Source organism: Myxocyprinus asiaticus, chromosome 12, assembly GCF_019703515.2.
Source record: "Myxocyprinus asiaticus isolate MX2 ecotype Aquarium Trade chromosome 12, UBuf_Myxa_2, whole genome shotgun sequence".
NCBI classification, from domain to species: domain Eukaryota; kingdom Metazoa; phylum Chordata; class Actinopteri; order Cypriniformes; family Catostomidae; genus Myxocyprinus; species Myxocyprinus asiaticus.
The window spans coordinates 21,947,804-21,972,304 of NC_059355.1; the positions used below are offsets into that span (position 1 = coordinate 21,947,804).

The 24,501-nt window shown below is 37.7% G+C and overlaps 1 protein-coding gene across 3 annotated transcripts in view; it reads right to left on the reverse strand.

The window, feature by feature from the left end:
• Positions 1-811: 811 nt before the first annotated feature.
• The window catches only part of LOC127449627 (bromodomain testis-specific protein-like), a 47,236-nt gene continuing 23,546 nt past the window's right edge, over positions 812-24,501 (reverse strand). For all 3 annotated transcript variants that reach the window (XM_051713150.1, XM_051713149.1, XM_051713148.1), the window contains 10 exons: positions 23,149-23,274; positions 21,625-21,686; positions 21,331-21,478; positions 20,708-21,064; positions 20,287-20,375; positions 9,301-9,412; positions 9,146-9,213; positions 8,856-9,049; positions 2,199-2,397; positions 812-2,038 (listed from right to left, as the gene is read on the reverse strand). In XM_051713150.1, the coding sequence (XP_051569110.1) occupies positions 1,970-2,038; positions 2,199-2,397; positions 8,856-9,049; positions 9,146-9,213; positions 9,301-9,412; positions 20,287-20,375; positions 20,708-21,064; positions 21,331-21,478; positions 21,625-21,686; positions 23,149-23,274 (1,424 nt within the window). In that variant the 3' untranslated portion in view covers positions 812-1,969. The remainder of the gene's footprint in view (positions 2,039-2,198; positions 2,398-8,855; positions 9,050-9,145; positions 9,214-9,300; positions 9,413-20,286; positions 20,376-20,707; positions 21,065-21,330; positions 21,479-21,624; positions 21,687-23,148; positions 23,275-24,501) is intronic.

Genomic DNA, 24,501 nt, shown 5'->3' on the forward strand with positions numbered 1-24,501 from the left:
ACAATTTATATGACAATTAATCGTAAAAGCCCTTAACGAGACAATTGTCACAGCCCTAAAACAGACAATTAATCAGCATAATCGCAATTATTTGTTTGACAATTAATCGTCAGCCAGACTGCATAATTGTGACAGCCCTAGTCTGAAGACATACAAATTTTAAAGGATTAAAATGTTCTTTTGATCTCTGATTCAGTGACTAATTTCACACAAGGCACTCATTTGTCACCACCTTCTGGCATCACCAGAAATGGTCACTGAATCATTAAATGGATCTGAACTAATTTTGGTGAATGTAGTCAAAACACTTAAGCCACTTGGATACATTAAAATCCCAAAATGCACAAGCACAGAGGAAAAAATATAACTGTGCACATGCACAATTGTCATTATTGTAATTGATTAAATAATTTATTCAGGACCATCTTGTGCTCAGTCTTTTATTGTCATGTGTGAAACAGAAGCAAGTGCTCCAGATGCCCTTTATTTTTGCAGCTAATTCTGCAAAATTTTGCAATTAATTGGCAATACTTGAATCTTTAAAATATTACAAATATTAAAAGTAAATTATACATATATATTAATATAATACTTATTTCATACTTGCAGTATATATTAATATATACTTATATTAATAATGCACTGTAAGTGTTAGGTCTGTGCGAGCCACCTACTGACAGTTTTTTTTTTTACTGACTTTTATATTTTATAAATCACTCTCTTGAACAGCATAACAAAGCTCCAAAATTGAAACATATGCAAACTTTTCTACATGATGTATATATCACGCAATACAAACTTGTAATGAAAATACTTTTTTTTTTTTTTTATTGATTTAACTTTTAGAATGTGATCTTTTTGAAACAATATATTAGTCTTTTCCTCGATAGCTTGTGACACCTCAGCATGGTGGTAGAATGAATAAAGTGCTTGTGATGATCATTTACAGGAAGAGACCACTGGAAAACTGCCACAACCATTACAGTCAGAAAAACAATATTGAACATGCCTTCAGTGCGGTACAATCATCAGATCACCATAGCTCCGGAGAATCCATGACTTTAGGCACAAAGAACTGCCTATCATCTCCAAGAGAGGAACTTCATGGCACTACACTTCCAAATGGATACAAATAGAAATACAGGAAGTGCAAAAACTTATCTAAAGAAGTCCCATTCATTGAAGGCAGACACCTATAAAATTGGCTGTCCCGGGTAACAAAATACTAAATATTACTTTAACACACATGCTAATATTACATTTCTGACACTACAGAATTTTTGTTTTTGTTTGTTTTGATAACTTAAACAGGACAAGCTTAACTCAGTCAGTACATGTTCTGTTTAAATTACTGCAATAAGTCAAATACATGAAATACCAGCTAATACCCTTACAGTTCTATCAACAGCTGGCGCAAAACGACCAGCTATGCATTATTCATAAAGCAGAAGAGTTGATGGAATGTGTCAAAGATTCGATTACAATAATATTCAAGAGATGTAAACACAATTGTTCAGTATAAAACAAAATGAACTACTAAACATGTTAAAGAACACAAAGACTGTTGTAAAACGTCAAACATGTTTCTCTTTCAAAACTGCCTTAGACACTTTGGCAGCATTTCAGTGCAGGCAAATCCAAGTCATCAAAAAAAAAAAAAAAAAACAGAACAAAAAAAAATAAAAAAATCAGGAATATACACACAAAACACTGTTAATGGTGTGCATATTGGACTTGCAACATTTTACATGGTCCACTACTGTTTTTTTTTTTTTTTTTTGCTAGAGCTAATTTAGTACAAATGTAAAGTGATGCAGCTATATTTCAGTATTTTCGTCCATGAAAAGACTAAGACCCGTTTCAGTCACCAGGACTCTTAGAACAAGTTAGGGAAGGGACAAGACAGTCCACACTGTTCACCGAACAGTAGCACAATGTACACAACCAAATAATTGTATTAGTTTATATCTCAGTCCAAGTTCTTCTCAAAGGTTGCCATTATGTCACTCTGCATGGTCATGTCAATGATTCCTGACATCTGGGGGGGAAATAAAAAGCACTGAAAAGTATTATACATAATATTAAAGTAATATTTTAATATTCATTACAATACTATAAAATGCTAAATGTAAAATTGCACAGTAAAAAAAACTTTAACTACTTTATAGTTTGTATCCAGCTATGGATGAGTTACTTACAGCCTCCCTCCTGCGGCGCTCCTGCTCTCTCTTGCGAGCCATCTCTCGTTCTTGGTCCACAGAATTCTGTGGAAGAGTGCATGACTCAGGGACTGTAGGGGTATCCAAGATGGCCGCCATCAGTGGCAGCTCTGCTGACTCCACTTCTGGCTTTGAAGGTTGGCAGTCCAACTTGGTCTTTTGGAGCTGCTGCATCACACTATAAACCATTAAAGGGATAGTTCACCCAAAAATGAAAATTCTCTCATCATTTACTCACCCTCATGCCATCCCAGAGGTGTATGACTTTCTTTCTTCTGCAGAACACAAATTAAGATATTTAGAATAATATATTATACACTTATAGAATATATAAGTGAATGGGTGCCAAAATTCACATAATGGGAGCATAAAATAATCCATATGCTTCCAGTGGTTAAATCCAAGTTTTCAGACATGATATGATAGGTGTGGGTGAGAAACAGATAAATATTCAAGTCATTTTTTTGTCATAAATTCTCCTCCCTGCACATTAGGGGGTGATATGCAAGGATGTGAATCACCAAAAACAGAAGAAGAATGAGAAAGCAAAAGTGGAATTGGACTGCACAGGGACGACAATTTATAGCAAAAAAAGGACTTAAATATTGATCTGTTTTTCACCCACACCTATCAAATTGCTTCAGAATATATGGATTTAGCCACCAGAGTCGTCTGGAGTACTTCTGGTCTTTGGCACCCATTCACTTACATTGTATGGACCAAAAGAGCTGAGAAATTCTTATAAAAATCTTCGATTGTATTCTGCAGAAGAAAGTAAGTCATACACATCTGGGATGGCATGAGGGTGAGTAAATGATGAGAGAATTGTCATTTTTGGGTGAACTATTCCTTTAAAGGGCCATCTGTCAGCGAGTTCAATGGGAACATGCAAATATTATATGAACATTCAAACTGTAGGCCATGGGGATCTGAATGTTGAGGTAAATTAATAACACCAGACAGCAATAAGACAAATAAGACAGTACTTCTAGCAAAAAATACTGCAATACTATAAACGAAACAGCTACTAGTGGTGGCATGGCATCTCCCTATGGCTCCATGGGGTTTTACTCATTGTTTCTTAGTCTTTTCTTTACATACACTGCCTGGCCAAAAAAAAAAAATAAATAAATTTAAAAAAAATAAATATTGGATTTAAGGCAGTGTTATGATCTGGGGTTACTTCAATTGGTCAAGTCTAGGCTCAGCAATGTTATGTGGCAATAAAATGAAGTCAGGGGACTACCTGAATGTACTGAATGACCAGGTGATTTTTTTTTTATTCCCTAACAGCATGGGCATATTCCAAGACGACAATGCCAAGATTCATCAGGCTCAAATTGTGAAAGAGAGGTTCAGGAAGCATGAGGAATCATTTTCACACATGGATTGGCCACCACAGAGTCCTGACCTTAATGCAACTCTGGACAAAAATAAATGTTGTGACGTGGCAAAAGGTGTTCGAAACAATGCCACGACGAATGCGCGCCATAATCAAAGCTAATGGCAGTCCAATTAAATATTAGACTATGCTACTTTTTTTTTGGCCAGGCAGTGTATACACAAAACACAGGAACTCTGTTCTAAAACCTAGTGAGCTGTATTCCTAGACAGCATTTTAAGTATAAATGTACTTTATCTAAATATACTTTTATACTTTTAATGCTAAAAGGCATCGATTTATAAAAACATAATTTGGTAACACTTAATAAGGATTAATTCGTTAAATTTAGTCAATGCATCAGGTTTTACGAACTAACAAATGACGATTACAGCATTTACTTATCTTTGTTAATGTTAGTTTATAAAAAAAGGTTATTCACTGTTGACTTCCGACTTAGAAAATGTTGAAATGAGCATTATCAAAGATCAAATAATGCTGTAAAAGTATTGTTAATTGTTAGTTCATGTTAACTAATAGTTACCTAATGTTAACTAAATGGAACCTTATAGTAAAGTGTTACCAAAAAAATAATTCCATCTAATTGAAACTGGACTTCAATACGAGTTTTCAATATGAGTGCTATGTATTTTTTGTGCTTATTAGAGTATGGAGTCATTAGGTTATCAACATTTGATACCGCCAAATGCTATTAAAATAAAATGTTAACTGGAGTCTCTTGTGCACTTTTTGTAAAGAGCAATTGTATGCGGTGTTAGTGACTGCTAATGTGCACTATATGGCCAAAAGTATGTGGACACACCCTCTTAATTAAAAAGTCTCACTATTCCATTAATTCCAGTGAAGACAAATCTGAATGCTTCAGCAAACAGTGGCATTCTAAACAATTGTGTGCTTCCAACTTTATGGTAACCGTTTGGTGAGGGCCCTTTTCTGTTCCAGCATGACAACGCCCCTGCGCATAAAGAGAGGTCCATAAAGAAATAATGTACTGATGATGCAAACTTGACGGGCATGCACAAAGACCAGACCTGAAAACCACTTAACATCTTTAGGATGAACTGGACGCCGACTGCGAGCCAGGGTCCATCATCCAACATCAAGGTCTGACCTCACTGATGCTTTTTGTGTCTGAATGGGAGCAAATCCATGCAGCTATATTCCAAAATCAAGTGAAAACCCTTTCTAAAAGCAAAGAGTGTGATTAATCCCTGTGGTTTTGAAAGTAAATGTTCAACAAGCACAAATGAATGTTGGTGTTCAAGTGTTTAGAAACTTTTGACCATATAGTGTAGTTCCATGGTACTCAACAGGCATCTGGCCGTGAACCATCTTTTTGTGGCCCGCTTGATGTTGTCATAAGAATCCAAGGATTTTTTTTCCCGACTGGCCCAGTGGTTCAGATTTTTACTGGCCCTGCAAACATTTTCACTGGCCCCAACACCAAAATAAAAAAATATCTGTTTTTACCATCATGGCTTTAAAACAATTTGTCCAAAGCTAAATATTTTTTATACATTACATTTATAAGACAATTTTCCCCATAATTGTATCACATTTTAAGTTTGCAAGATAGATGTAAATTACTGCTTTAGGCCTTATATAACCCCATGTTAGTGCTTCACAGATATAAATTAATCTTATTAACCCTTAGCAGTCCTGCCATTTACACATGTGCTTTACACAAATTGCCTTGGTTGAATTAAAAACCTGTGAGGATTTTTTTTGCAATTCATCTTGAACAAAATCATTAACCTTAGGAACCATACTATTTTACCTATGCATGACTCCTTGGTAATAACTCAAAGTTTCAGTAGCTTTGAGCCTGTTTCACTCTCTCAGCTGGTAAATATAATTACTAATATGAGACTTGCAACCAATCCCTTAACTCCATTCTTCCTCGGCTGTTGTTAAACTCAAGATGCATTTGGTCCTAGTATTCAGCCTCTTATAAATAACAGCTTAATCAATGGCATTGTTCCTACTTGTTTTAAACATGAGGTAGTGCAGCCCCTCATCAAGAAACGAACTTAGACCCTAGTGATTTGAAAAAATTATAGGCCTATATCAAAACTACCATTTCTATCGAAAATTTTAGAAAATGTTATTTTATCTCAACTTGTTCCATTATTATCTGAGAATGATATTACTGATGTATTCCAATTTGGGTTTAGGACCTTCCATAGCACAGACACTGCTCCGCTCAAGTTATCTAATGACATAATGCTAGCTGTCGATTCAGGGAATGTTGTAGTTCTAAACCTGCTTGATCTAACTGCCATTTTTTAATACTACTGAACATTAAATCTTATCACAGAGCATGGAAGATGAGGTGGGCATCAAGGGTACAGCCTTTAATTGGTTTAAGTCATATTTAAAAGAATAGATCGTTATCAATTTGTATTTGAAACTTTACTTCCTCATCAGCATCATTATGCTGTGGTCTTCCACAAGGATCCATTCTCTGATGTTTTTGGCTCCTCTTCGGCCTCCAATGAGATCATAAAAGACTATCCACTAAATCAAGTGTATTTGACCAGGATAACAAAATCTGGGTGTCACCTTTGATTTAGCACTGAAATGTGACAATCAAATCAAGTGTTAAAAGCAGTTTCTTCCAACTTAGAAAGAATAGCCTTCAATTTGGAGATAGCTCTATCAAAGATCTGGAAACCGTTATGCATGCCTTTATATCTTCATGCATTGACTACTGTAATTCACTACATATAGGCATTTCCCAGTGTTACCTGTCCCAAATTCAGCTTGTTTAAAATGCAGCAGCTAAGCTTTTGACAGGTGAAAAGAGGGATAATATAACCCCTGTCCTAGCCTCTCTACATTGGCTGCCATTTAAGTTCAGGATACAGTTTAAGATCCTTTTGTTTGTATTCAAGGTTTTTATTGGTGTAGCTCCTAAATACATTGCTGATGTTTTACATCCCATCCAACTGCTAAAATGTTGAGGTCTTCTAATCAGATGCTCCTGTCCGTTACTAAGACGAGGTTAAAATCTAGAGGTGACCGTGCATTCTCCGCTGTTGCTCCCTGAATCTGAAACACTCTTCCTTTAAACATAAGACTCTCCCCTACGGTGGAGGCTTTTAAGTCTCGTTTAAAGACAAAAATATTTTTGTCTGGCTTTTGAGGTTGAGCAGAGTAATTGTTGTTAATGTGTAATGTATAATTATTTAATATCTTTTTAACCTTACTATTTCTGAAAGCACTTTGGTCAACTGCTGTTGTTTTAAATGTGCTATAGAAATCGTATTGTATTGTGTTTCTCAGCAAAGTGTTCAGTGAAGCAGATGATGGGTTTTCAGTCACCGTTTAGTCATGCTGTCAACTTTTGGGCCATGTGTAATGTTTTCACAAGCAGGATCAAAGATTTAGTCACTGAGTTAAAGATTATATTGTTGGCTGAATGTAATAAAACACAGGAATTCTCGAGAGGGGAGACCTTGCTACTAAATCGGTTGTGACGTGTAATATACAGTAGGAAAATATTAGACCTAATATATGAATTAAGAATGTGGATATAAACATGAAATTAGACAACCCAAACAAGACCAACACTGACTACACACAAAGTACAGGAAGAAAATACCTGTACAGTACAGAATGAGAAACGTAACAGATGTGTTAAGAGGATGATATAAAGTAGACGGTTTTAAATGTCATTTTCGAGCTGAACAGCTCTGATTATAATAATAGCCATAGTGATGGCTATTATTATTAATCTTTTTTCACATCATACTCCAAGAATTAATGATTATGTTTTGAAATATTATCTAGTTGTTAATTGTAGTTACATTTGGGATACTGACCAGCTCAGTTTCCAACCATGTGTACTGTATAACCGGGTTTTTACAAAGTTTATTACATTTCATCAGTGCTTCATCTCTAAAATGCAAAAAAATGAGAAAAAAAGTCACTTTTTTTACTGTGCAAACAATACTAGCGCTCTGTCCCTTTACGAGTGCTCATGCATGTTAAACAGCGAGAGCCATGGATTTACAGTCCAATAGAAAGAAAATATTGATTTCTTGTGTTCCTATGAGTGGAATACTAATTTTCACCAATTTGTCAAAATGAAAGAATGTGGGAATTTCCCACACTGTGAACATAGACTGTGTGGGGATAATTAAAATGTTGCACAAGACGTGCAATCCCTCCGAAATTCATGGTGTTTTTTTTTTCCCTGCACTTTTCATCACAATGGTAATAGATGTGGCACAGACACAGGGCAGACACATCGGGCAGTCCTTATTGTTGAGCCCTGAAACCAATATTAAGGTGTAAATTTCTACAACATGTCATTCTCAGTGTCTCTTAATTGCCGTTTAGTTTTATATATATATATATATATATATATATATATATATATATATATATATATATATATATATATATATAAAACAAAAAAACTGCAAACAGATGAAAATAATGTATTGAATGCAGAGACGTGAATTTAATTCGGATTATAGGCTATTTAATATTACATAAGTGCTAGGTCAGACTTTGTGCGTGTTAACAGAAACAGTTTGTGCGTGCTCAGTCAAACATGTGCGCCAAGTCACTCTTGCACACCCGCTTGCCACTGTCATAGCGCGAGTTTGCAAGTGTCGGGTGACAAACATGTTTGAAGAGCTCAAGAGAGATACCCATCATGAACAGTAATAACAGAAAGAGTTTACCTTAAATAACAGCGTTGTGACATCTCCCAAATGCTTCATTATTAGTGATCTGTGTTACTAAGCTAAACAAAACCCTAAAAGAGGGTAATCATAGATGCAAGCTTTTCAAAGTTGAGTACCCTGGGTGTAGTACCCTATGTAGCATGTTTTAATTTGGTCATTCATGAGATTCCTTTTCGGTGAGAACACTGGCTTAAACCATGTCCACATTAATCCATTTAAGTATGAAAACTCAACTTTCAGTATCCTAACATCAATGTTTTCCAAAGTCTTTATTTTTGGTGGAGGAGAACACCATTCTAGTGTGTATAACAGGTGTAAACATAGCAAAATCAATGCGTTTTCATACAAAAAAGGATTAGTGTGGAGAGCAGAGTGCGAGGAAGTCTTCTAGGTTTTGGAACTAAGCCATGGTATGCTGTGGTCAGCTGGAATCAACTCTCTGCCAGGCAGAGATTGAAAGGCCTCCAAAATGAAACAAAGATTACATAATACAACTTTATGTACGGTGTTGCTTTAAAAGTAAGATTCCTTTTATACCTGTTTTTATCTGTGCTGCTCTTCTCTCGGCCAGCCTCCAACTGCAGTTTACGAGCTCGCTCTCGTTCCTCTTTCTCCATGGCAACCTTACGGAACTGCTGGAAACTCTCCTTGGATGACTTGATGGTGCAAGGAGTTTGTGCAGCCATCTTACCCAGACTTGTCCAGGAGTCTGCATTCTTCAGGACAATATCCTGCAAAACACACACGCACAGGTTATCAGAGATAACACTTAAGAGTGGATCATATTTTGCCATGTATGCAAGCATGTACCCACAAAGGATTTGTACCTTTTTAGGCAAATTGGATTTGGCATCATGAATGGACTTCCATAGTTCACTGCTATCGTGTTTAGCTCCTAGAAAATGTGAATAAGAACTTAGAAACCATTCAGAAAAGGCAGAAAAAAAGTACTTAGAAAAAAACTCCAGAAAGAAATGCTGACCAGGCTTTTTGTGCAGCTGAAAGGAGGGCTCTTCTAGTGTTTCTAGGCAGCCCTGCTCATCCTTCATATTGGTTAATGGACTCTCCTGCAGAGGTGACAGCAATCTACAATGCTGCAGAGAGAGAGAGATGTTTTTGAATTTTTATAACACCTTTATTTTATTACAGCAACACACAAAATAAAACAACACCACACTTACACCATTAAAATACTCCATTATATACCCAGTTCCATCAGCAAAATGCAATGCATCATTTTCAACCCAACACAACATCTTTTCTATACTCTAAATTTCTTCAAACTTTGTCTGTTCCTTCATAGACGAATAAAATAGCCACGTTTTATTCTTGCTCTTGTGAACTCCTTAAACAAATCTTCCCTACTATCAGTTCCAAAGAGAATTTTACATTTTCTACTAAAATAGACAGCCATTTTTGCTTGACCCAGAAGAAATTTTAGTAACCGTCCTTTCCTTTTTTTGTATTTATTATACTTGAAACCAAAAATTAACACAGCCATTGTAAACACTTAAAGGCAGAAAATAAATCTTCCAATAAAACAAAAATAGGCCTCAATCTCTCACAAATGTATAAAACAAAAGGGACAAGTATCTTTTACAGTTGGATTCAGCAATGAGATAAAAGCATTGATTGCAATGATACCATATAGTATTTGCCATTGAAGATCACCCACAGGCTTAGTCAATGGTGGCTTATAAAGTGAACTCCACACAGGCTTAACAATATCAACAATACCTAAATATTCTCTCCATGGTGTGTCAATACATTTTAGTTTTTAGGTTTTTATAGGGCAAAACTCTTGTGGCTTGCACCATGCACCATACTTTTCTTACACTTTCATAAAAGGGGAGATGACCTTCAAATCAAACTTCCTGCAGTCTGTCAAAAAATATTATTTCCAAAACCCAACCCCCCAATCATACTTAAAAGAAAACAAGCTACTCCAGTCCATGATATATTTGATCTATATAAACGTTTTTGAACAAATTGCAGCCTAAAGGCTAATTTCCTGCTTGAGATCAACTACCCCCTGTCCAGCCTCCTCCTTTGGAAGATAAAGGACACTCCTTGGTATCCAATGTAGTTTATTCCAGAAACAAATTATTTACAATAACCTGTATTCTTTCCAGGACCCCAGCAGGAGGTTCTAAAACAGGTATTCTGTGCCACAATTAAGAAGCCACCAAGTTATTAATAATCAGTGTTCTCCCCCTAAAAGACATATTAGGCAATAACCACTTCCACCTTCCTAATCTACTTTCTATATTTTCAATCATGTTTTCCCAATTTTTCTGAACTGTCATTACATTGCCCAAAAAAACTCCAAGGTACTTAAGACCACCATGCGACCAAACCAACCATTTCCATTTTCCCAACAAGAAGTGCTGAACTTTTAGCCCAATTTACTTTGGCAGAGGAGATTTTTCCATAATTAATTACAATCAGTTAACCTATTAATATCATTCTGCCCACTTATTAGTACCATCACATCATCTGCGTACACTGACAACTTTACAGGTGGAATAAAATTATTGTAACTGAACCCATCTAACTCAGCCCTAACTCTATTTAGCATGGGTTCTAATGTTATCGAATAGAGCATTCCTTGCAAAGCAACCTTGTCTGATTCCCCTCTGTATTTTAAAAGGGTTATTCAAGCCACCATTGACCTTTAGTACACTTTCAATGTCCTCATAGAGCACTCTGATCATTGCAGTGAAACCAGGTGGAAAACCAAATGCTTCAAAAGTGCACCATAAAAACTAATGTTCCACCCGATCAAACGCCTTTTCATGGTCCATAAAAATTAGACCAAATTTATATAAAATTCAACTGGCAGCCCATCTAGTTCTGGTGCTGTACCATTTTTCATACTCTGCAGTGACTTGAAAAGTTCCTCTACTGTTAGAGGATGCACCAGATCTACAAAAGACTCTTCAGCCACTTGTGGGAGATCATAAAAAAAAAAAAACACTGAGCTGTAAGCTGGTCTTTTACATACTCGTAGGCATATACAGTGCATTCAGACCCCTTCGTTTTTTTCACATTTTGTTATGTTGCAGCTTTGTGCTAAAATGCTTTATAAAAAAAAAAAACATCAATCTACACTCCATACCCATAATGACAAAGCAAAAACCAGATTTTTGATAACTTTTAAAACTAAAATATAAATCACATTGACATAAAGATTCAGACCCTTTGCTGTGACACTTGAAATTTAGCTCAGATGCACCCCATTTCTCACATCACATTATCTTTAAAATATTTCTACACTTTGATTGGAGTTTACCTATGGCAAATTCAATTGATTGGACATTTTTTTGGAAAGGCACACACCTGTCTATATAAGTTCTCACAGCTGAAAATGCATATCAGAGCAAAAACCAAGCCATGAGGTCAAAGGAACTGCCTACAAAGCTCAGAGACAGGATTGTGTTGAGGCACAGATCTGGGGAAGGCTACAAAAACATTTCAGCTGCATTGAAAGTTCCCAAGAGTACAGTGGCCTCTATAATTCTTAAATGGAAGTTTGGAACAACCAGGACTCTTTCTAGAGCTGGCCACCTAGCCAAACTGAGCAATCGGAGTAAAAGGGCCTTGGTAAGAGAGGTGACCAAGAATCTGATGGTCACTCTGGTTGAGCTCCAGAGATCATGTGTGGAGATGGGAGAAACTTGCAGTAGAACAACCACCACTGCAACACTCCACCAATCTGGGCTTTATGGCAGAGTGGCCAGACAGAAGCCTCTCCTCAGTGCAAGACACAAGAAAGCTTGCTTGAAATTTGCAAAAAAGCACCTAAAGGACTCTCAGACAGTGAGAAACAAGATTCTCTGGTCTGATGAAACGAAGATTGAACTGTTTGGCCTCAATTCCAAATGTCATGTCTAGAGGAAACCAGGCACCGCTCATCTCCTTCGCAATACCATCCTAAGGCTGTGTGTCCACAAAAGCGTTTTTTGCAGCTGAAAATGCCAGGCGCTCTTCTGAAAATGCCCAGCTGGGAGCGCTTTAGAGGCGCATTGTTTTTCAGCTGAGACGCATTGGTTGCTATGATACGGAATATCTGTGGAAGTAATGTGTTGCAAGTACCTAATTTTGCAGATAGTTTGTGTTATCAACAAGTACTGAATGTAAAAATGTTGGCACAAGGAGGAGTACTTGCTCTGTCCCTTGCTCTGGATGAAGGGAAGGCTGAAGCATTATTTTTCATATTAATATTGTGGTAGTCCGGAAATGTCATCTAGTACAGACATGAATACTCAGAGACCAGCAAACTTCTCCTCCATTGTTGTTCAGTCATTGTACAAGTAGGATGTGATGGTTTGTCAGTGTGGTATTGTCCCGCCCCTCCTCCACCTGTGATTGGATGGCTGGGTAAAAAGTGACAGTGACGAGTGCTGTGTTTTTACCCAAAGTGGAAAACTTTTCAACTCTCGGCCTCAGACTGGGCCAAAGGTTCACATTCCAACAGGACAATGACCCTAAGCACACAGCCAAGACAACGCAAGAGTGGCTTAGGAACAACTCTGTGAATGTCCTTGAGTGGCCCAGCCAGAGCCCGAACTATAATTCAATTGAACATCTCTGGAGAGACCTGAAAATGGCTGTCTACTGCCGGTCCCCATCCAACGTGACAGAGCATGAGGGGATCTGCAGAGAAGAATGGCAGAAAATCCCCAAATCCAGGTGTGCAAAGCTTGTCGCCTCATACCAAAAAGACTTAAGGCTGTAATCGTTGCCAAAGGTGCTTCAACTAAGTACTGAGTTAAGGGTCTGAATACTTGTGTCAATGTGATATAAATTTTTTTTTTTTTTTAATAAATTTGCAAAGTTATCAAAAATCTGGTTTTTGCTCTGTCATTATGGGGTATGGAGTGTAGATTGATGTGAGAAAAAAAAAGCATTTTAGCATAAGGCTGCAACATAAAATGTGAAAACAATTAAGGAGTCTGAAGACTTTCTGAATGCATTGAAGTAGGGATGGGCACGAGTACTCGGACATGGCAGCAATGATCGATCATGAAAACGATGATCGATGGTGATCATGCATGATGTGACTTCTCACTTAATTCGAAATTCGGTGACGATTACCTGACAACTAAACACAAACATGTCAAAGAGGGAGCTTATTTTTAATTTTGAGATTGATTACATTGTGATTTTGATGGGTCCATTGATTGTCAGAGACATCTCATAGCAACCAAACTGATATACGATGCTGTAATGCTATCATTACGATCATCAAAAGAGAGCGTAATTAACCGCATTTTGAACACCTGTCTCTGCAAAACATTTGCTAAACACGTTTTATTATACTTGAATGTAAGAAGTTTGACTCGTTAATGCATATTAAATAAAAGTGAATGTTTGTCACTGACTGTAAACCTCCCTGCCCTGGGTGCCGATATGTTTGCTTGAAGTAACACACACCTGCATCTCGATGAAATGGGAGCTGAAGATTTCCGCATGAGTTTCCATGTTAGAAGGCCGACATAATGTGTCATTTCGTTGCACTTTCCCCAGTTGAAAGGTGGAAATTCCGACTCTCTGAGTTGAATGGAACGCTTCATGAATCATCACAGCGACAACAATACGGAGCATCGCGGCTTTCCCCACAGAACCAAACACTTGGGGACACACACACACACACACGTGTGGCAGTGGACTCAATGCACAGCGAGTGTTTCAAACAGCTAGACAGAGCACAGCTAAATGTAACAGAATGCAGTGTCTTCAAAACTGAACTTCAACTTAACACGCATATTAAATACACGATGGTTATGGCGTCTCCTGTTAAGCCAACCGTGATTTGAAAATAGACGGTTTAGACAGTCACAAAAAAAACTGGTGTGCTCTTACTAAGATTACTACGGTAACCTGAAGAACAGACAGATGCGCGTTGTGCACATTCTTTAAGTTGGGCAGCGAATCTTCACATAAAGACACTGGTTATGCAATCTTTTGTACATTTTGTAACAGATTATTTTATAACAGCCTATAATAATGAATAGATGATACACTGGAACAACAAGATGCAATGCAGCAGCCAAAGACGTTTGTCAGACATGTTATTATATATACAGTTATGTACATGTCATTGTACATGTAATTAGTCCGAGAACTCGAGTAGACAAAATGACCAAAATGCCCATCCCTACACTGTAGCTCCTTATAGAAACTAACAGCCCTTTTGCGAATATCAGATATCCTTATAAGCTCTTGTCCATCTGCAGACTGTAAGCACTGGATTCTTTGACCATTGTTTTTTTTTCCCAGACTGAAGAAATACTTGGATGGGGCATCCATTTCAGAAGAATTCTGAAATCTAGACCCTGTGCTCCAATTCCTAACAGATCTGCTAAAACAGCTTTTTTGTCTTTAAGAGCCTGAATCTGGAGTTCCACTATATCAATCTCTAGATCTTGAATAGATTGAACAGTGTCTCTGGTGACATTAGAAGTGTACTGATGACAAAAATTTTGTATCTGTAATGTTCCAATATCCCACCATGCTGTATTGAAAATATTAGACTTCTGATGCTTCCATCCCATTAAAAAATAAAACAAACATTTACCAAAATGTGCATCTTCAAGCAAGGTACTGTTAAAGAGCCAATATGCACTTTTATGCTTAACAAAATTAATAAAAACACATGCTACCAACATTGCATGATCCGAAAAACCAACTGGACAGATATGACAAGACTTATAACATTGTATCTGATGTTCAAAACAATAGAAACGATCCAGTCTTGCTAATGAAATGAGCCCATGTATATTGCCTTTCATTATTATGAAAGTTTCTCCATACATCACAAAGGCGATGAGTTTCAATGATGCTTACTAGTTTACGTTTGAGGCTCACTCATTGTGAGGGACAAAACCAGCACTAAATAACAAACCAATACCATTTCATTATTCTTGTGACAATTCGTTGTGCATTGTCTGAGAACACACTTTTTGTATAAATTTCTTTAAGCGATACACATCTGGATTTGATAAACAATTATCCTTTGTTTCATTTAGAATTTTGCTGAATCAATGAATAATGAAAGATCTGGGAAGAAATCTTTTACCTCAAAATCCCCCTTTCCTTTCGTGCACTGCAAAAAAGTCTTCATTTATTCTAAACCATATCCACTGTAATCTTGCATCACATTGTCCTTAACAGAGGAATCAAAAAATTCCTGTTCACTCTCTGAATCAGACAAATCATTCGCACTCAAACACTCATCTGAACTTCTGGTGGTCTTATTTTGCATTTTCTTTGATTTAAATGCCATTTCACGTAGACTTGTTTTTCTCTTCACAGCTGGCACCTTAAAAATTGCTTCATCTTTTCTAAGAATTTGTTTTCCACTTCAATCTCAATATCTAACATCTCTTCATTGCTTTGATTTTCTTTCTCACAATTTTCATTCTCACTCTCCACGTTTTCTTTATCTGCATTTAATTCATGCATTTCAAGCCCCAATCCACCCTCTCAGTTCTTCTATACCACTTTCTTGATTTGCACTGAGACTGAGACCCGTTTTCATTTCCATTTGACATTTCTTTTTCAAGGCAGGAACGTACCAAATGTCCCTCTTTACCACAACCAAAGCATTTCATATTTTACATAGTAGCAAAAATCACATATTCAAAGCCATCGACTTTAAGTTTAAAGGCAATATTTAACTTGTCAATATCGCTCCTCAAAATCATGTGAAATTGCCTACGGAATGACACAACATGCTTCAACAATGGGGATTTGCAACCCAAGGAGGTTTTCTTTATTGTAAATACCAGCTGCCCATGTCTAGATAATTTGCATCACAGTGCTTCATCACTAATGAACGAAGGTATATTAGACAGCCAAACTTTCCTCGCCGGGTTGACAAGTGGGAATACCCTAATAAAACTTATTTAGGACTATCCCATTTTCCACCATCTCAATCACTTTTTAAACCTTATCTAGGAATAACACAACAGCACTGTTCATTCTAGAAGCTGATCTAATTGTGCTGTAACCAACCACCTCTCCTACCGCTAAAACACAATCCTCAACTGAGCACTCAACTCCGACCGGCACTTTGATTCCATGCCGCCGGGTGAGTTGCTCGTAACTCGGCCTCTCCACACTCTCCATAACCGGCAGTTAAAAAAACTGGCCAACACAAACAACCCCACTCTTCCCCCAACAGTATTTGCAGTACTTTGTGACCATATAAACAAACAAGAAGTGGAAACAGTGGAGGAAAAAAAATCACCACATAAAATTGACAAACCTTAAGATCAGAAAAAGAAATCCACAGCCACTCTCCGAATCACACTCCACTCACTCAGCAAATGCTCGTGCATGCACACAGAGAGAGAGAGAGAGAGAGAGAGAGAGACAGTATTGTGAGATTTAACATTTTTGAGCAAGGGCTTACATATTACACAGAAATACTTCGGTAGCCAACAATAACCCAGTCATCCCCCCTCCATCAGGCTTCAAACCTGGTCACTCCACTGAACCTGCTCTCCTTGCAGGAACCAAAGCGTTCAAGTCAGCCAGAGCGACATCAATCTCTGAGCTAATTCTTAAACTATCTGCAGCTTTTGACAATGAATCACTACCCTCTGTCATTGTATTAAGACATGTTGGGACATTAAGTATTCTCTTGCTGTGCACCACAGAAGTCATACATTATGAAATAATTTTTATTTTTGGTTGAACTATGATCATTCTCTCATCTAACTTCTTGCCTGGGGCAACTCCTATCTTAACAAGAAGAGCTTAGAAGAAGCGTTGCATATTCCCAGCTACCAGTGTACCCCTCTAGTTATTTGCCATAACCAGCTAGCTACTCCTCTAGCTATTTGCTATCATTACACAGCCCTCTAGAATACTCTATTCCAATTGGCCAATCACACCATCTAGCAGTCAAATACTTCTATATTATGACTGCACTTCTGGGGATAAAGTGATATTTTACTGGTCATCCGGGTATTGCGAGTCAAATCTTTACAAGTTAGCTAATAAAATGAATATAATTATCAAAATTATTTAATTAAATAACTCAAAAATAGTTATTGTCCATGTCTATTAACGTATTTGGCAAGTAGTTGTGTAAGAAACAGGATAATCTGCAGTCAGACGGTCATTATCGCAAAATAAACCCTTTTAGTATAACACTCCACCCTTGAACACCATGTCACCCTGTTTATGTCTGGCTGTCTGTAGGTTATCCCTTACTAAATGGATTTATTGTGTTGTAAGTCACTTTAGTAAGAAAGTGTCTGCTAACAATGTAATTGTAATCTAGGCAAAATGTTTTGCCTTTCCAGCAAACAATACAAATCTAATTAAATGAATTCAATTAAAGTACCAAGAGGTCCAATCTCATTTCCTTCCCAGCAAAGGTCCGGAAAATAATACGTAGCTTACCGGGTGTCAGTAGTCATATGGCTATGAAATTATAAATATATATTTTTTAACAGTTTTTATAACTTGCCACATTGGCAGCAACAGTACTTTGTAAAAAAAAAAAATATATATAAATACATTCCTAAACATTAAAAATAGTCTCTTCAAAACTGGGCAAGGTTGGGGACATTTGGGGTCCAGAGACAGCCAAAGTAGTGGGGTCTGAAGACTTATAATGAAAAGAATAAAATATTTCATCAAGACTTCATCAGTCGAGGGAACTTGGATATGAATATTAAAAGACCAACAGTTCGTTTTGAAGCTGAATGACAGCAGTCTTTGTGTTTAAATGTTTTACTTTCAGAATATACATGTATGGGACATAGGAGGCCTTTTGACAGATAAAAAATACTGCAAAATCTAAGTCTGAATGGACCATTTTTATATATTCCTTAAAGTGAGAATCTACTAACAACAAACAATTTACATAACAGTGAAGCATTAAAATACTGTTTGCTTAATTTAAGGATAAATACTCTAGTCTTTCCTTGCTATCCATGCCATGATGACATCAATTAATTTTCACAAAATTAGAACAAAGATCAGTTTGTTTATTATGAAAGGCTCATAACATGCTGATTAATAAAGCTAAATTTAGACTGAAAAAACGTTAGATTAAAAGACGGCACGTTAACTTGTCCTGAAACAAACATGGCTTAGCTGAATCGTCTAAAACACATATCGCGCTTTATTCCCACTCCGTGCGCGTATACACGTATGCTTACACAATCACTTAGCCAGGTGTCAGATAACTAGCACAATGATTTAGATCTCGGTACAGACTGAATTATCCTTCTGTCCGAATCTGGACTGGAGTCCACCTATTAAGTACTCCTGATCTACAGTGAATCCGGAAAGTATTCACAGCACTTCACTTTTTCCACATTTTGATATGTTTCAGCCTTATTCCAAAATGGATTAAATTCATTATTTTCCTCAATTTCTACAAATAATACCCCATAATGACAACGTGAAAGTTTGTTTGAAATCTTTGCAAATTTATTAAAAAAAAAAAATGAAAAAAAAAAAAATCACATGTACATAAGTATTCACAGCCTTTGCTCAATACTTCATTGAAGCACCTTTGGCACCAATTACAGCCTCAAGTCTTTTTAAGTATGATGCTACAAGGTTGGCACACCTATTTTTGGGCAGTTTCTCCCATTCTTCTTTGCAGGACCTCTCAAGCTCCATCAGGTTGAATGGGGAGCGTCGGTGCACAGACATTTTCAGATCTCTCCAGAGATGTACAATCGGGTTAAAGTCTGGGCTCTGGCTGGCCCACTCAAGGACATTCACAGAGTTGTCCCGGAGCCACTCCTTTGTTATCTTGGCTGTGTGCTTAGGGTCGTTGTCCTGTTGGAAGATGAACCTTCTCCTCAGTCTGAGTTCCAGAGCGCTCTGGAGCAGGTTTTCATCAAGGATGTCTCTGTACATTGCTGCATTCATCTTTCCCTCAATCCTGACTAGTCTCCCAGTTCCCGCCGCTGAAAAATATCCCCACAGCATGATGCTCCACCACCATGCTTCACTGTAGGGATGGTATTGCCAAGGTGATGAGCGGTGCCTGGTTTCCTCCAGACATTACGCTTCCATTCAGGCCAAAGAGTTCAATCTTTGTTTCTCATGGTCTGAGAGTCCTTCAGGTGCCTTTTGACAAACTCCAGGTGGGCTGTCATGTGCCTTTTACTGAGGAGTGGCTTCCGTCTGGCCACTCTACCATACAGGCCTGATTGGTGGAGTGCAGCACAGATGGTTGTTCTTCTGGAAGGTTCTCCTCTCTCCACAGAGAAATGCTGGAGCTCTGTCAGAGTGACCATCGGGTTCTTGGTCACCTCCCTGACTAAGGCCCTTCTCCCCCGATCGCTCAGTTTGGCCAGGCGGCCAGCTCTAGGAAGAGTCCTGGTGGTTCCAAACTTCTTCCATTTACGGATGGAGGCCACTGTACCCATTGGGACCTTCAATGCTGCGGAAATGTTTCTGTACCCTTCCCCAGATCTGTGCCTCGATACAATCCTGTCTCGGAGGTCTACAGACAATTCCTTGGACTTCATGGCTTGGTTTGTGCTCTGACATGCACTGTTAACTGTGGGAACTTATATAGACAGGTGTGTGCCTTTCTAAATCATGTCCAATCAACTGAATTTACCACAGGTGGACTCCAATCAAGTTGTAGAAACATCTCAAGGATGATCAGTGGAAACAGCATGCACCTGAGCTCAATTTTGAGTGTCGTGGCAAAGGCTGTGAATACTTATGTACATGTGATTTTTTTTCGTTTTTTATTTTTAATAAATTTGCAAAGATTTCAAACAAACTTCTTTTACATTGTCATTATGGGGTATTGTTTGTAGAATTTTGAGGAAAATAATGAATTTAATCCATTTTGGAATAAGGCTGTAACATAACAAAATGTGGAAAAAGTGAAGCGCTGTGAATAGTTTCCAGATGCACTGTATATGGTACAAACTGGTATCTCCATGACAAAACAAGTTAAGCAGAAGATAATTACCTCAAATTGAGAGTTGGAGGTAGGCAGTAATCCTGTGACAGGCATGACTGTAGGAGGTGAGGTCAGTGGTGACAGAAGAGGAGGAATATCTGAGAGATTGAGGGGGAGAAACACAGAGATGGGTTTTTACCTTGAACCACAACCGAAGTTGTTATAACTCTCATGCAGTGATGTTAGGCAGTGATCACAATGACATGCAGCTGGGGGAACAAAAAATCTATTCAACTGATTGTTAATTCACTGAATAGACTTGTCGACAAATTACCAGTCAAGACAAATATGCGATGATAACCTACTAAGGAAGGGAAAGGTTGAGGGGTTGTGGCATGTAAACTATTAGAGCAGACTGCCATAAGGCTGGCAGGGGACACAAGCAAGTGGCGGAGATCGGCGGGCAACTTCATAAAAAACAATCTCTTACCTTCCTGCTCAGACTTATGTGGAGGCTCCTCTGCAACAGCAGGTGAGGGGGAGCCAATCTGAGAATCCTGTAGGTCAGGGATATGGGGGGCATGTGCAGGATTGTGCGAGGGACTATGGGAGAATGTTTGGTCTGCAGGGGGTGAGACTGGTGGGTGTGGGGTGATTGAACCAGGGGAGCATTTGGGTGGAAATGTTGAGCGATCCTTACAGGGGGATGAGGAAGTGTTGAGTAAAGGGCAGGGGGGCTGGTCTAGAGGTAGATTGAGCGGTAACGGTGCAGTCCAGGTTTTAAGAGGTAGAGGGGCAGCTTTGCCACTAGGTCTGGACAGCTGAGGAGGTAGCTGGCTGTGTAAGGCTGTCATGGAATGAGGGTGAGAGGATGGACAGAAAAGTGTTAAACTGATAAATCAAAGCCATCAAGATCCATCTGGTGTCCAAACTCATTAATACGGTTGTTATACAAGGCATTAAAAGCCAACTGAAAAGTGAAGGAACCATGTTTCCCTTTCGTTTTGTTATAAAGGTCACTGCAGTGTTCTTTTTAACAGCATGATTTGGCCACAGTGCCAAAGAAAACACATTAACGTGAATAGTAGTATGAACAATGGCACTGAGCCAGACCTGAGATTGCGGTGGTGGCGTCCTCGGCAGGCTGCTTTGCTTGTGACACAAACCGGTCTTTGGAGTCTGTCTCCGAGACTGGATGAGACTGGCACGTCACATCAAGTAAATGGTCCTTTACCCCAGCAGCAGCTGTCTGCTGCAATGCCTGTTTGGGGAGGGGGCAATATTTCACTTGGGGAAAATCTGGCACACCATGAAGTGAAATGCTCCATGTGCCATCACCAAAGATGAATGAGTGGGCCTAGACCACTTAATGTGGGTCTTTACTATTATAGGGTTGTGTGATTTTACCTTGCTTTTAACTTTGTTGGCATGACGAGGGGCTTTGCTTTGCTTCCTCTTAGTTTTCTTTTCTGCAAGACACGTACAATGTACACTGTGGTCATTTCACTTCAGTCACGTCTGTGGGAAAGGCAAACCTTATCCCATGGGTATTCCTGCTTATTTAATTAAGCTTAACTGATTTCCACTTAGAAAAGAAGTTAGTGTACAATATAATGTGTTGTAAGTGCCACCTGAATTATAGTTCCCAAACTGCTTTCTTATAACAAAAATATCTCTCTCTTCTTTCTTAAAAACAATAATTTACTGACTGTAACATCAGTTTCATTAAAGCAGTAAAAATGTACATAATTTGCTAAGCATTTTTGTGATGGTGTGAACAATGTGAGATGACAGCAAAGAAAAAAACAAGACTAACCTTAAAAGTACAACAGTGGTCTATGAAAATGTTTTATTTAAAATTCTGGGTGTCAAAAACCAAGGTTAATGGGTAAGCTTTATACTTGGGTGAATAACATTGCACACATTTACAAATAATGCAATGGATGCATGTCACAAAGACAGATGGTTGCTTCTTAATGACAGTTTGGTCCTACCACATAGCATGTTACTATGTCAACTATAATTTACAATTCATTAAATATCTTACATACAACATAACGATGTATGCCTTTACAATCTATTGTAGATTATTTTGTTACATATACATTTCTGCATAACCTATTTTCACAAAGTACGGTTAAATTACAAAAGTAATGCAACAGGAAAAACCACACAGTAATAAAGAGCAGCAGTTTAAAACAAAAACCAACCGTGACTCTTAGCAGGTATACAAGTACATAGCACAAGCACTGCTCTTTCCCAGTGAAGAGAGGCTCTCAGTTACATACATCATGGCAAATAAATGAAGAAGTAAATTTGAAATCTGTATCTTTTGTGTTAGCCTTAACCACTGAGTGAATACTTATAACATCTGTCTTAGGGTATATCAGAGAACATCAGATGAAACCCACAGCAAGAGCCAGCTGGTCTCAAACTTAAACTATAGCATAACATAAATAAGTGATTGTGATGAAACAGAACAAAATTTCAAACATCAGAAAATAAATAAATAACAGCACCCAACAAAAAAATGGAAAAAGTGCAAGAGAGAAAGAGACAGAGAGAGAACTCTACGAGTGACGAGAATTGTTTTACTTATTTGGAGCCAAAAGAGCACAATAAAAAATTTAAAAAAAAAAGTGTAGGGACAAGCAGTGAAAAACAAAAGAATACAACTTACACGGATTTTTCAAATGTTCAAAAATGTTATTAAAACATATCGATGTAATGTTTCAAGTATTTGGTTGTCCAGTTGGTGTTCGGGTGAAATAAGTGAAAGAATCTACTGTTGGGAACGTGGGGTGACGTGTCCGAGTAGTTTATCATTTTTGGTTTGTTTTCTGCACCTGTGGCCAGAGAGGGGGGACTCAGGCTGGCCTGAGAGACAGTGAGTGAGTAAAAGGGGTGGTAGGTAGGTGTGGAGCAGCTAACCTGAATCAGAGTCACAGCTATCAGAGGAGCTAGAGTCACTACTACTGCTGTCAGAGCTAGACGAGCTGCTGCTGTCGCTCTGGTGAGACACACGAGTCATGTCTTTAAACTCGCCCTCTGATTCAACTGCACCACAGAGAAAAAAGGGAGAAAGAAACATGTAGGATTATTCTGCATCTGCACTGAAAACAATGACATAAATAGGGCTGGGCGATATGGCTTCAGAAATTGTAAATCAATATTTTTCAGCAAATTGACGATATTCGATATATACCTTGATAATTATGTGAAATAGCATAAAAGTCTTTGTCTAAACAGCCATTGTAGCCAAGTAGAATTAATATTTCAAAGGTATTAAATAAAAATTTATTTAAAAATTATGAAGGCATGTTTCCCACAGTTTTTCCACTAAATTAACACAAGGGAGAGTAAAACGTAATCATTTTCATTGATTTGCACATTTACGCTTATATTTAACAAACAATCATATGGAAGCTTAATAAAAAACTACATTTATTTTTTGGAAACCAGATGAATATTGCATCGTACCAAATTATTACTGTGGAACCCAGTAAAGTTTATTATTATAATATAATACTGAATTATTATTATTTTCAGGATACGATTTGTTAAAGATACATTTATATATTTCTGTTCTATTTACTTCACCCTAAACTGGGATTTTTATTTTGACACTGCAAGTGCAGTCGTGTTTATTTCAACTTCACCAGGAGCTTTTATTATGAAATGGGAAGGGCAATGTTTGTTTGACAGTTATAGCAGGTTTGCTGCTAACTTTAGCTCTGGGTGAAAACGGGAGATGTGATTCCTCAAATTTTTTTGTGTTGCCGAAATATTTAATCTTGGCTCAACATGTCTTGCACACAGCATATTTTTTATCGAGCTTATTTTCTTCTTATGTTCGTAAAAAAATGTGCCCAAATATCTGCTTTCAAGAAGATCGGTGATTTTTAAGCACCGGCTGATGCTCTCCCTCCGTCATGACTCCTATCTAAGAACATCAGACGCAAGTGCTTTGCTTCCAGAGGACATAGGCAACTTTTTTTTATTAATGTTTAATAAGACTACTTTATTTACAATAAAAACAGTACGGCATATGTGATATTTAATTTAAAAAAAAATTTTTAATCGATTCTTTTGTTCGATGCAGAATTGTTCACATCAGCGTCGTGATGCATCGTAAAAACGATTATATTCCACAGCTCTAATGATCATATCTCCATTTTATATTATTTTGATTAATTATACAGCCCTGAAGGATCGTGAAATTGGTCTACTGTTGCACTCCATGGAACTTAATGGCCAAATAAAAGGTTCATTAAAATCATCGCG